The 13,774-nt window shown below is 36.6% G+C and overlaps 1 protein-coding gene across 1 annotated transcript in view; it reads left to right on the top strand.

Annotated features, from left to right (window-relative positions):
• Positions 1-460: 460 nt before the first annotated feature.
• Positions 461-13,774, top strand: part of EYS (eyes shut homolog) — a 1,391,558-nt gene continuing 1,378,244 nt past the window's right edge. Inside the window, 2 exon segments of the mRNA XM_054722350.1 lie at positions 461-1,211; positions 2,747-2,860. Of these exon segments, the coding sequence (XP_054578325.1) occupies positions 461-1,211; positions 2,747-2,860 (865 nt within the window).

Below are 13,774 nucleotides of genomic sequence, written 5' to 3'. Positions count from 1 at the left end.
ATAAAAAACTATAGTAAGTTGCTGGTTCAATGACAGTGATATCAAACCTTTTCAGAATCAGGTGATTATATAGGGAAGGATGAGATACAACATAATAACTACAATTTTTCCTGGCCTGTTTCACAGAAAAGATGCCTATCTGCTAATGACACAGTTTTTTTCCGAAAACAGCAAATAAATTTTTGTATCATTAAGTAATTTAGGAAAACACTCAATAACAATGTATGTTTTTCTGTTTGAAGGGTTATTTAAAACAGCAGAACGAACCTCCTGTTTCTTAATCAATATCCAGTCGTTGAGTTCACTTGCACTTTGGGAATAGTAAAGAAAACCAAAGAGCCAGTTCCCCAGAATCCCTGAACAAAATCTCTGCTTAGAAATGTCTAGCAACATTGAAAGCCCATGTCGAGCAATCATTTATGACATTTTCATGATAGACTGTAAAATACAACTTCCTATAATGACTAACAAATCAATTATGCTTCTGAGCCTGCTGGTTCTTCACTGCATGTTTATAAATGGAAAAACAACATGTAAATGGCAATTGGTGGAAGAATGGCATGCACAATCCTCATCATATGTGGTGAATTGGACACTAACAGAAAACACTTGCATGGACGCCTATGGAGATTGCTGGTTTGAGGACATAAATACTAAAATGAGTACTTCAGGCAATCAGGCTGTCCCCCAGATTTGCCCTTTGCAAATTCAATTAGGAGACATCCTTGTAATTTCTTCTGAACCATCTCTTCACTCTCCAGAACTAAATTTGATGAATGTTTCTGAAGCATCCTTCATTGACTGTCTGCAGAATGCCACAGCTGAAGAGCAGTTACTTTTTGGTTGCAAGCTAAAAGGAATGCACACTGTTAACTCTCAGTGGCTGACTGTTGGGACACATTATTTTATTACAGTAATGGCAAGTGGTCCATCGCTTTGTCAACTGGGACTTCGACTAAATGTGACAGTGAAAGAGCAGTTCTGCCCGGAATATCTGAATTCAGAATATTGCTCTGGGCATGGTAAATGCCTTACTGAAATTTGGAGCAAGACATACAACTGTCATTGCGAATCTCCATTTTCTGGAAAATACTGCCAGGAATTTGATGCATGTTCTTATAAACCCTGTAAAAATAATGACAGTTGCATTAATAAAAGAGAAAAATGGAATGAGCAAGGATATGAATGTATCTGTCCCCCACCATTTTCAGGTAAGATTACTTTATAAATAACATAATTCTATTGAAATACAAAAATAAAGTGAATTCATAAACTACTATTTGCAAAAATCCTACCTTCAAATATTGTCAAATTATGTAGCCTTGGAATTAGGATTTCAACAAATGGAGGGGGTATAACAATTTATCTCATTACACTCACTAATATCAAAAGGACATGACCTACAAACATTCTACTGTTAATTTTGTTTTTATATGTGGGAATATTTTGGCACACAATTATATTTAATTATATTTCATTTTGTTGGAAGTTGTTTGGAGGAGAATGAAGGAAGGAGACCTCTGAGGCAGGGATGTCAGAGTTTACAAAGAATTTGAAAAACATCATTGATCATGGCAAAAACTGCTTAAAATTTAAATTAAGAATTCAATTAGAATTGGGGGTATTTTGTCAAATTGTGTATAACTGTTTTGCAGTAACAGTTGTCCACTTGCCATGCCCTGAAATATTCTAGGCACATTCTTCTGTGAAGGATATTATGAGATGATTAACTACATTGAAAAATATTGTATGCAAGGTTATGGTATGTGATATAGTAAGACCATCATAGTTTATGTAAGTGGAATTTGACAAACTTGATATAACAACAAAGGCAAGAAAGCATAGGATTTAGAATTTTATGTGTAGCTTTTAAGAATCCAAACACTCTTTCCCCTACCCCCATAATTTAGATTTTTTAAATATTTTATTTTACTGTGGAAACAACTCTTAATATTAGATATACCCTCTTAAACTTTTTAAAAATATTTTTTATTGATTTTAGAGAGGAAGGGAGAGATAGAAACATCAATGATAACAGAGAATAATTGATTTGCTGCCTCTTGCACGCCCTCCACTAGGGATCAACCCAGCAACCCGGGCATGTGCCCTGACCTGGAATCAAACTTTGACCTCTTGGTTCATAGGTGATGCTCAACCACTGAGCCATACCAATTGGGCTACCCTCTTAAAATTTTAAGTGCATAACATATTATTGTTGACAATAGTACGTTATACAGCAGATCTCTAGAGCTTATGCATTTGCTTAACTAAATCTTTATGCACTGGTTCCTCTTTAGATGGTATAATTTTACCCCATTTTTCTGCTTTAGAGTCATTACCTTGATTAGGTGGTATGTTTAAGACACAATGTGTCATTTTTTCAGTTACTACTGCAATTCTATCAGTGTTTGTTGAAGAACTGGTACTTATGTGTATTATCTGCTGTCAAAACATGATTAACAAATTCAAATTATCATGAAAATTAACTAAAGGTCTCATCAACAATCAGAAAAATATTTGAATATTATAGCAAGGATCAGATGATGAAAAAACTGATATAAAACTTATGGAAATTGTTTCAATTTAAATACATCACTGTGTAGCACTATTTCTTAATTAGAATTACATTTTGTCAAACTTTTTATAATTATTATTAAAGAATTTTGGAAAAATTTACTATAATTAACTATATAAAATGTAAATCTATTAATTTAATTTAAAAGTTGATTTTCTTTCACTTTTGCAGGCCTAAATTGTTCAGAAATAATTGGCCAATGTCAACCATGTAGCTGTTTCCATGGAAATTGTAGCAATATTGCTGCAAATAGTTTCATTTATAAATGTGATGAACCATTTTCAGGTAAAAAAAATGCTCATATATGTACATTTATACATGTAAATAATATTAATTTTGTCTTTTTAATTTTAAATTAAATTTAAAATGTTTCATTTATTACTGAAAAATACAATTTTAGAGTCTCTATATTCTGACATTTTTTTAGGAAATAAGTTTTTAAATCTATTTGGTTAACAAATAATTGATTATCCTGCTAAATATTCCACAATATAGAAAGAGTTTGGAAAACAGCTGACATTTTTAAATCATGATAAAATATATTTGTTCTTAAGTACTAAAATATTTTTAGAAATAGTGCACATTTTGCAGATAAGTTGCATAATAGTAATTAATTTATTTCCTTATGTGACAGACAAATCATTTTTTATGAAGGATAAAAATGTTTTATTTCTTCTCAAATGAATTTAAAGATGTAAAATGAAATAATTGTTTAAGCCAGTAGTTTCTTAACTTTGGTTAAATGTTTTAACAATGAAAATGTGTTTAAACCATTGCGTATATCTTTGAAGTCTTCCACAGTTTTCCATTTTCTGGGAAATATACCTCACTATCAGTGTATCTGTCCCACTTTAAACTGTCTTTAGGCAGTGGTATCTTTAGCCACAATTGGATACCTAAATATTTCTTTTGTGGGAGTAAAACAGAAGATGATTGTCTCCCAAACCACAGGGAATAGTAACATTACAGTGTTTCTCTTGCAGGTCCTTCTACCTAATTAAGTTGAAAGAGATTTGAAATTTTTGGTAGAGTGCATCAGCCATTGCCTGATAGTAAGAGGGATTGGTAACAATGAAGGCAGTAAGAACTCCTCTTATATATGGGATCTAAAACAAAATAAGCAAACAAAGTTGAAATAGACTCATGAGTACAGTAAAAAAACCTGAGGGTTGCCAGATCAGAGGGGGCTAGGGAGCTGATAGAAAAAAGTTAAGGGATTTTAGAAGTACAATTTATCAGTTACAGAATAATCATGGGGATGTAAAGAACAGTATAGGCAATATAGTCAATAATATAGTCATAACTATGTGTGGAGCTAAGTGAGTACTAGAATTATTGGGGGAATTAGTTTGTGAATTATATAATTTTCTAACTAGAATGCTGTACACCTAACACTGCTATAAAATGATACTGAATGTCAATTGATACAGAATTAAAAAAAAAAAAGATGAAACCTTAAAAAAAAAAAAAGGAATTCCAATTATCTTCAAATAAATCTTTTCTGGTCTTTTTTCCTTCAAGTCTTTTGTTTCCTTGAGGTATGTTATGAAATGAAAGATGTTTTACAGTCTCTTACCATATGCTGCATACATATGGGAACCATGTAATTGCCTTTCAAATAATAGCATTCTTGAGCAAAAGAGGTAGCTAAAAGCAGTTATATCATTGCTGAGAGGATGAGACCTTGGTTCTTGTCTCTTTGAAGGAAAGATTTCAGTCAAAACAAAATACAGCAAAGCAAGCAATGACTTATTGGCTGCAGTAAAAGCACACTCAGGACAGTGAACCAAGGAAGAGCTTAGCATGGAAGAAGCAACAGGAGTGCCTAGACTGGGCTGCTTTAGCTCACTGAGAAGTCAGAGAAAAAGTGGACCTTGGAGACAGGTTCAGGGGTTTGGCTTAGGACACGCTGTCACTGCCCACCACTCCACAGGATGCAAGTCTCATGAGGTTCCTTAGAATAACAGGGAAGCCGAATGGTGCAGGTGTGCTCCTGAGAGAGGGCACATACTGCACCTTTTGTGTTGAGGATATTTATTTCTCTCTTCCAGGCAGGAATCTTAGGGGAGATCTCCTGGGAAGGTCTCAATAGAATATTCTTAGGTTTTGCAGGTGTGCTCTTTTTGGGTCATGGTCTCCCCTGATTGGTGGGCTTGAGGGCAGGTGGTCATTAGTCAAGGCAGCTGGTTCTGAGGTGAGCAATGGCATTGCTTGTCTGGGATTGGGGCTGAAATACAATTGAGGCATAGATGTTATCTCTAGGGGAGAAAGGTGAGGGAGTCCAAACCACATGAGCAGCAATATGCTAGGGATGGGAAGGTCACCCTGGGGCGAGGTCCTTGTTTCCCTAGCTTTGCCCCTTGTTAGGCATTCTGTACCTGCGGTAAATTGTTCTGCCAGTTTGTTCAGCTATCTGTCTCAGTTTCCCGGTTCCACTTGTTTTGGCTTACTGACCTGTCTCAGTTATCCTACCTAATAATAGACAAATATGCAAATTGACCATACCTCTGCTACACCCAAGCCACGCCCACCAGCCCAAGCCATGCCCACCAGCCAATCAGGGCGAGTATGCAAATAAACTGAACCAAGATGGCTACAGCCACCGAGAGCAAGGTTTCCCAGGCAACAGAGGGAAACAAGCTTTCCACCTGCCCTTGACAGGCCTAAGCCTCCACTCAAGCTACAAAGTTTCAATTATAGAAGGTAAACAAATTCAAACAGAATGGCGGCAGCCACGGAGCTGGAGAGACCAGGCCAGGGTTGCCCGTGGTAATGGAGAAAGCAAAGCTTTCTGCACACCCTGGCCAGGCTCAGGCCTCTGCTTAAGGCTACAAAGTTTCAATTATAGAAGGTGAATTAACTGCCACAGAAATGGCTGCCGGTGGAGCATGCAGCAGGCTTGGCTCCGCTCCAGGCTACAAAGTTTCAATTGTAGAAGGAAAATAAATTCCAGATACCAGTGCCTCTGCTTGGGTCGCCAGGGGGTATGGCCGGCCTGCAAATCACCACAGGCCCCTCACTCAGGCCGCCCCATGCCCCAAGGGAACCCCACCCTGATCCGGGACACCCTTCAGGGCAAACCAGCTGGCCCCCACTCCTGCACCAGGCCTCTATCCTATCTAATAAAAAAGTAATATGTAGATTGACCACCACTCAACACACAATATGTCTGCCCCCATGTGGTCAAAGATCCTGCCCCCATGTGGACACAAGATGGCCACCACAAGATGGCCAGCAGGGGAGGGCAGATGGGAGGCACCCTGCCTGCAAGGGCGGGAAGTTGGAGGCGATCAACCCTGTAGGGGAGGGCAGTTAGGGGTGACCGGGCTGGCAGAGGAGGGAAGTTGGGGACAAACAGGCTTGCAGGGGAGCAATTAGTCATCAATCAGGCTGGCATGAGAGTGGTTAGGGGGTGATCAGGCTGGCAGGCAGAAGTGGTTAGGGGCAATCAGGAAGGCAGGCAGACAAGCAGTTGGGAGCCAGCAGTCCTGGATTGTGAGAGGGATAACCAACTGCCCATTTAGGCCCGATCCCACTGGGATCGGGCCTAAATGGGCAGTCAGACATCCCTCGAGGGGTCCCAGATTGGAGAGGGTACAGGCTGGGCTGAGGGACACTCCCACCCCCGTGCACGAATTTCGTGCACCAGGCCTCTAGTAATTACATAATATTTGAAACAGTTATTTATTGATTGGCAATTTCATTTCATTAAATAAGCAGACAAAGAAGATAGTTTATACAAGATTATTTTAAATAAAATTATTTCCAAAGAAAATGATTGCAATTTGATATCTGTAAATCAAAGGGAAAATTTTGAACATATTTTATATTGATTATCTGAACATTAAAAAATAATTCAACAGGAACTATGTTTAGTCATAGTTATCTCTAGTATTTTTTTCTGAAGATTGAGTATTTTTTTCATATGGTTTTATCATTTTAATTTTTTATAAAATCATCTATACCTTGTTCAAGATTGTATTTATTATTAATAAGTTTAAATTTATTGCTTTCAACTCTTTTCCTAATTATGCCATTCTTAATTGAAAAAATGTCACTGTACACATATTGAGGTTTCTGTTCATCTCTTGGGAAAATCTGCTAAATGGAAAGTATCCTCAATTCTATTTTTTGTATAAAATACATAGATCATATATTTACATCAGATCCATATTTTTATTCTATTCAGAATTATTTTATTTGACTCATGTTTTCAAAAATAATCCTCACAAAACAAATGATCTCTAAATATATAATCCCTTTGAGTGTTGAGTGTTGGCAAAACTTAGGTGCTGCAGAGTTATAGACCTTTTCAATTTAATTCCATTTTGTTCTAGCACATCAATCTATCCATGAAATATAGGTGCTCCCTTTAAATACTGTTTCCCACATACCCAGCTATTCCAAAGCAGTTATCTATCTATATAATAGAGGAATATGTAAATTAGCCAGGATGCCATAACATCATGACCAAACAGCAGGGACCTGAGGCTGCATGGTGCCTGGCCGGGGTGAGGGACCTCAGGCCACACCAGGGCTTGACAGGGGACCTCAGGCCCCGCCCCCCGCCCCATGGGGCTTGACAGGGGACCTCAGGCCGCACCCCCTGCCTCAACGCTGGGCTGGGGGACCTGAGACTGTGCCCCCCACCAGGCAGGGCTTAATGGGGGACCTCAGACTGCACCCCCCACCCGGTGCCAGGCCGGGAGACCTGAGGCTGGGCCCCCTGCCCTGAGGGGCTTGACAGGGGTGGGGCCGGCCAGGTCTGGGTCTCCTGTGTTTTTGAAGCACCTGTGGGTGGTCAGCGGGGACTTAACTCTAGGTCCCATGGTGTGCCCCAGACTCTGATAGGAGGGAGATTTTCATATACATTTTACTAATTTTCTTTTATCTCTGACACTTCTATTATAGAGAAAGGGCAAATAGCAATATTAAAATATTTCCTCTAATTAATTCCCTTTTAATGTGCATGAATTTTGTGCAACAGGCCACTAGTAATGTTTATAAACCTGTATAATTTTGAACTTATTGAATTTGTTAAGTGTCTTCATTGCATTGTATAGGAATAAACTTTAATGCTTTTTAATGCTTTTAAGAAAATAAGTACAACTCACACTTTCAAAAACTGATTTTTTGTGTTTAATGTTATTTTTTAAATTAAATTCTCATAACTGATTTTAAACAAGATGTAACCAACATTTGAAGGATTCTTCCACTAACATGTCAAAACATTCCTAAAATACTTCGGTTTATTTTCAGTCATTCCTCAGAAGTTTAAACATCACTAAAATCTAAATGTGGACAACAGTGAGAGAAAACACATTCTGATATGTAACTTTTTTTTTTCAATATCAGTTTGTCACAAAAAAATTAGTGTGCTGACTTGTAAATATTTAAAGTTATTTGTGAACTTTTCAGCTAGGGATTCTAATCCAATTGTCTGACTATCACAACTATTTTGGATTTACAATATGAATTATGTGTGTATGACAATAAATTACAAGTACATTTTTCCATCCTCTACTTAAATGAAACAATATATATTAGGATATATGTAATAAAATACACAATTTTAAAACAATAACTTTATCTTTAAACAATTTTACTAAATTTTCAATAGTATTTCTAAGGTCAGATATCTTGCCTTCAACAGAATACACTTTAGTAAAGCTTTATTTTTCCCCAAAGAATTGGATAGAATAATCAAACCACTATCGAAATTAATTATCTATTTGAAGCCTCTGATTTCACTAGTAGTGTGGCAAATTTTAACTGTATGAGAACTTATTCTAGCTATGGGGCCAGTACATGTACTAGTATAAGTCACTAATACACTGTGGTGAGTCATGAATAGTAACATGGTTTAGGGACAAACTATGTATTCATTATCAAATTTATAGGAAAACATAAATATGAAATATTTTTATTAAACTGTAAATTGTTTCTTTTGATCTTATAATATATTAAATATCTATTATGAAGTAAAAAGTTAGGAGGGGATTGTGGGGGAGATATCACCCAACGAACTCATATGCAGGACATAGTCAATAGTGTGGTGAAAGCCTGGGGGGGGCGGGGGTAAAGTGGAAGGGGTCAATGAGGAAAGAGGCACATCTCTGATAGTTTTAACAATAAAGGTAAATTAAAAAAGAAAGATCCAGTAAATAGAAATAAAGTAAATCCAATAAATGGAGCATTATTAAAAAAATAAACATCAGCATATAATAAAATATGTAAACAGTTCAAGGGCTTGTATACTTTTCTTCTGGAAAGGGTTAGATAGTAAATATTTTAGACTTTCTGAACTTTATGGTTTCAATTGCAATAACACAGCTTTGCTATGATAGGGTGAAAACAACCATCCTACATAATAAAAGCATAATATGCAAATCTATCGAACAGTGGAACAACTGGTCAGTGGGGGGCAAGGCTGGTGAGCAGGTGGCACCAGGCCAGGCAAGGCACATGCCAGTGGGCAGAGAGAGGGGACAGCAATCGGGGCAGCAGTGACCAGTGGCCTGCCTGGTTGCCTCCCACAGAGGGAGGCCAGACTGCAGTTTAGGCCCGCTCCCTCTGGGGAGCAGGCCTAAGCCCTTAGTCAGACATCCCCTGAAGGCTCCCGGGCGGCGAGAGGGCACAGGCAGGGCTAAGAGACCTCCCTGAGTGCATGAATTTTCATGCACGGGGCCTCTAGTCCTATCTAATAAAAGTCTAATATGCAAATTGTCCCCTGGACTGGGAGTTCTGCTCAATTATTCGCTATGACGCACACTGACCACCAGGGGGCAAATGCTCTGACCAGTAGGTTGGCTTGCTGAGGGTGCTGGTGGGCTGGACTGGAAAGTGAGGTGTTAGTTGAGAGCCTTCAGGAAGCTCCCAGAGTTTGGCCCAAGCCCCTGGCAGAGGCAGGCAGGGGCAGGAGCCAGGAGGGACCAGGTGGCTCGGGAGGCTGCTACCAGTGATTCAAGAGCCGTGGACTGTGCAGCCCTCCACAGCCTATGGCGTTCTCAGTGCACAATTTATAATCTTCAGAGCTGCTGCTTTTTAAGTTTCACTAACTTCTCCAGGAGAGTTGGTAGCGCCATTACAGGGGGATGGGTCAGGCGTGCCTACCAAGGAGTGGCCCCGGGCCCCCAGGAACACAGCAGAGAGGGGGACTGGTCTCTCTCTCTCTCTCTCTCTCAGGGCCTCGCTAGTAGCTGTGAGACCCGCTTATCAGCCCCGCCTCTCTCTGCCGAGAGGTCAGCAGTTCAGCCTGCTCGCCAGTGCCCACCCACGGAGCCTGCTGCTCATGCAGCCTGGCGTTCAGTGGAGCCTCCGGTCATTATGGGTTTTCATATATTAGGATGATGATATATGAAACATGATTCATAAATGAGTTGAGATTATATTTTAAAAAGTCATATTAAAAATCTGAAAACGTTATATTTCTAGTGCTTTGACAAACAGTGACTACATAAATTAGCCTTTATTCAAATTTACTTTGCTGTTGAGTTTCACTTAAAACTGAGAAATTTGGAACTCATTGTCTTTGGGAAATTACAGCTATTATGGTAGAAACAGTTTAATGATATATTGAAAATTTATATCAAGACTGCAAAGAATTAAGGTGTAGATATACCAATCCAATTTGGAAACTATTGAGCCTTTAGAAAAAACCTATTCGAGATTTTTAAGACACTTCAATATTAAGAAGGAGTATAAATAAGAACAATTAACCATGAGGTCAATCTCAGTCATAATAAAAGTAAAATTAAGAATTAAAATCTAATCTAAATCTGTAATTCCACATTTGAAAACATTATGTAAATTTTATGTATCCATTATAAAGTGATTTACTCTAATTCTATAATTTCATAAGGTTTATTGCAAAAAAATTAATGTATTTTTCAGTAATCCATTCAATCATTAACATTCTCATTCTATATATGATCAGTTTCTGACTTCTTATCAAACTTTTTAAAATATGAGTTTGTTATAGGAAATGTGGTTGTCAGAAAATAAACTCCTCAGTCTTAGTTTAAGACTGACAGCTACAAAAAGCAATTTTAGTTTAAAGATTCAAGAAGGTTCATTTGCAAGACATGGTGGGATCTCTGTACCCAAGATGATTTATAGACCACAGCATGGCATTGGAGGAATAATTATATTTCAGGATGTGATAACCTCAGGTATCATCGGACAGGTAACAAGTGGTCCAATCTGCCTAGTGAAGAATATTGTAAGGCATTTCATTAGCAGTTTAAATCATAGGGTTGGAAGAATATTTTTAATTTAAAGTTGATTTCTCCAATTTGTAACCTCCAGCAGTGGGTAGAATTTAAGGAGAATAGTATTTTGTCCATGGAAAGAAATGCTAGCAGGAGCTAAATCAGATATAACTTTTTTATTTTTCAATAATTGAACTTTAATCCTATTTTGAAATTCAATCCTGATCGAGGCTGGAAAATTAATCTCAGTCAATTCAACTCTAGCTCTAACCCCCTGCCATTTAGAAAATTGAACTATTCCTTGTCCTCATAAGTGTAATTTGTTAAGTAGTGTGGATAGTTAATGTCATTTCATGAGCCAATGGGCAAACTACATGTAAAATCAACTTTAAGGCTTAGCATTTATAAAATTTGTACTTAAAATTATGACAGCCCTAGCCAATTTTGCTCAGTGGTTAGAGTGGTGGCCTATGGACTAAAGGGCCATGGGTTCAATTTCGATCAAGGCTACTACCTTGGTTGCAGGCTTGGTCCTACCCTCGGGACATATGGGAGGCAACCAATTGATGTGTCTCTCTCCCTCCCTTCCATTTTCTCTAAAAAATCAATGGAAAAAATATCCTTGGGTGACGATTAAAAAAATTATGGCAAATAGTTAAACAAGTTAATCTAATACATTTAGCGATGTATATTGGCTAGGAAGGAATTTATGTATTTGACTCTGGATTGTTACTATTTTTACATTGTCAAGCCTCATTTGGTCACTATGATCATCAGCATTGGTGGGATCTGTAGTTCTATGCTCAGAGTGATCTACAGTAATATCACACTAAGATCCAACTTAAACAGGGACTTGCAGGTGGATACATGTAATATAAAGCATCAAATATGCATAATTAGGCATAGATATTAATTTATTCACTTTATATATTATAGTGATTATTTTAATATGAAACAACTATAAATGAGGCAGCTTCAGTAAATAGAGCACTGTGAAAATGTTGAACATTTGAGGAGAGACAATTGAGTAGCTATAACAAATAATATAATGTCTTGCCCAAATAATTTTGCCTAGTATGACCAACTTAATTTTCTCAATATGCCTTTGTAAATATTGCTTTCTCAAAACACTCTAAATGCTTTCCCTTTTCTAATGTTACATAGTAGAAGGATGAACATGAGAGTTATGTGAGTTTGGTTAATAGATTTTGCAGTAGTCATAGACAAATTTTAGTCATCTAATCTTCAGTTACATCACGTATATTATGAAAAAATATGGCACAACTTCCCCGCTTGCTCTGCAGAATGAATAAGATAATAAATACAGCAGGGGTGTGGTTAATATGGCATTGCATTAAAGTTAAGCAGACTTGTGTTCCAAGATCATCTCTACATCTCCCTGGCTCTATGGCCTTTAGAATATTATTTAAGCTCTCTAAATTTTAATTTCCTGATTTGTAAAATTTTGAGAATTATCAAAACATCTCATGGATTTTTATGAGGATTAAATGAAACAACCCATGGTAAGTACTTAGTAAAAATGGCAGATATATAGTAAGCATTCAATTATTTTAGCTGTTGTTACTTTTGCTTGTCTGACATAATGACCCTTCATCTAATGTTTATTTATTCAGTTTAACAAATAGAGTCAAGTCCAGTCTCCTTATTTTTCTAGCATTCACGTATTTATACAATTGTCTTCTACCTACTTTTATGAATTTATTTTTTAATATTTCTCTAAATTAATTTAGAGAAATTAATTATTTCTCACAATTAATTATTTCTCACAATTATTTCTAATTAATTTAATTATTAATTTAATAATTAATTATTAATTTAATAATTAATTTTAATATTTCTCTAAACAATTAATTCTAGTGATTTTGTTATGAACACATTCACATTTTCTGTTGCTGCTCATCATTTTTTCCTTCTCTAGAATGAAGTCTTTCTATCTTTCCCTTCTCCAAAATTCACTTCTTTTACTCTGCCTGCTGATATGGTGTCCTTGACAGCAAGGCCTATTATCTAGTCAAACTTATAGCTCCATTCTGTAGCAAATATAAGGTAATGAATAAATGTTTTATAATCAAGAAAATCAGAGCTAGGGGCTGTTCTTAATCTTAAAGGAATTTCAAATTATTGTGATTCTCTTCTGACTCTGGAATAGGTATGAAGCAATCTTTTTTTCAATTTAGGAGTCACACGTTTATATTTGAATTTTGTACACTCTTTATGCCATATATAGAAAGAAAAAAATCATAGTTTCGGTTATGTGATTTATTGGGACATTGGATGTAATATCGAAAGAAACACACCACCTCTTAAAAATGAAAGATAGCGTCTTGGAACAAATGGTCATGTGAATAATATGATATCCACTTAATTTTTGACTCAGAATGTGTTAAATTTTCATAACAGTTATGAAAATTGCATGATTGCTTTGCTTTTAAAGTGAAAAACATGTAATAGCTACTTTTAGTCCTGTGATATTGAATGCAGTCTTCCTTTGTAGAATTCTGAATTGGATATCATTTGCCACAAATATTCTATACATTGCAATGATACTGTCTGCAATTGTAATAATTTTCTACTTCTGCCTCAGCAGTTTCAGTGACTTAAAAATCACTTGATGTCTGCCTGAAAATGACTGATGTGTTGTTTTCTATATTAAGTAATCTCTGCTGGTGCATTGTAAGTCTTTTAATGAGTTCTAGAAATCTGTTAAAGTCTGCATGTTTTTATGCTTTGTTCAAGTGAACAGGTGTGACAATTTATAGAATTCAAGGCAGACACTCTAATTACTTCATCTTGGGACTTTGAAATATGTTTTATGGGGAAACGTCATGAACATATTTTTTTAAGATAAGGAACATTTTGGAACAGATAGCTTCAAATTTTACTTAGAGAAAAATATTTGAAAGTGAAAATTTAGGAAGTTGAAATTACCAAATGTTGTACCTTTATCCTATAGGTAATTTTTTAAATT

This window comes from Eptesicus fuscus, chromosome 10 (assembly GCF_027574615.1).
Source record: "Eptesicus fuscus isolate TK198812 chromosome 10, DD_ASM_mEF_20220401, whole genome shotgun sequence".
NCBI lineage: Eukaryota > Metazoa > Chordata > Mammalia > Chiroptera > Vespertilionidae > Eptesicus > Eptesicus fuscus.
This window is presented reverse-complemented; position numbering and strand designations above follow the sequence as displayed.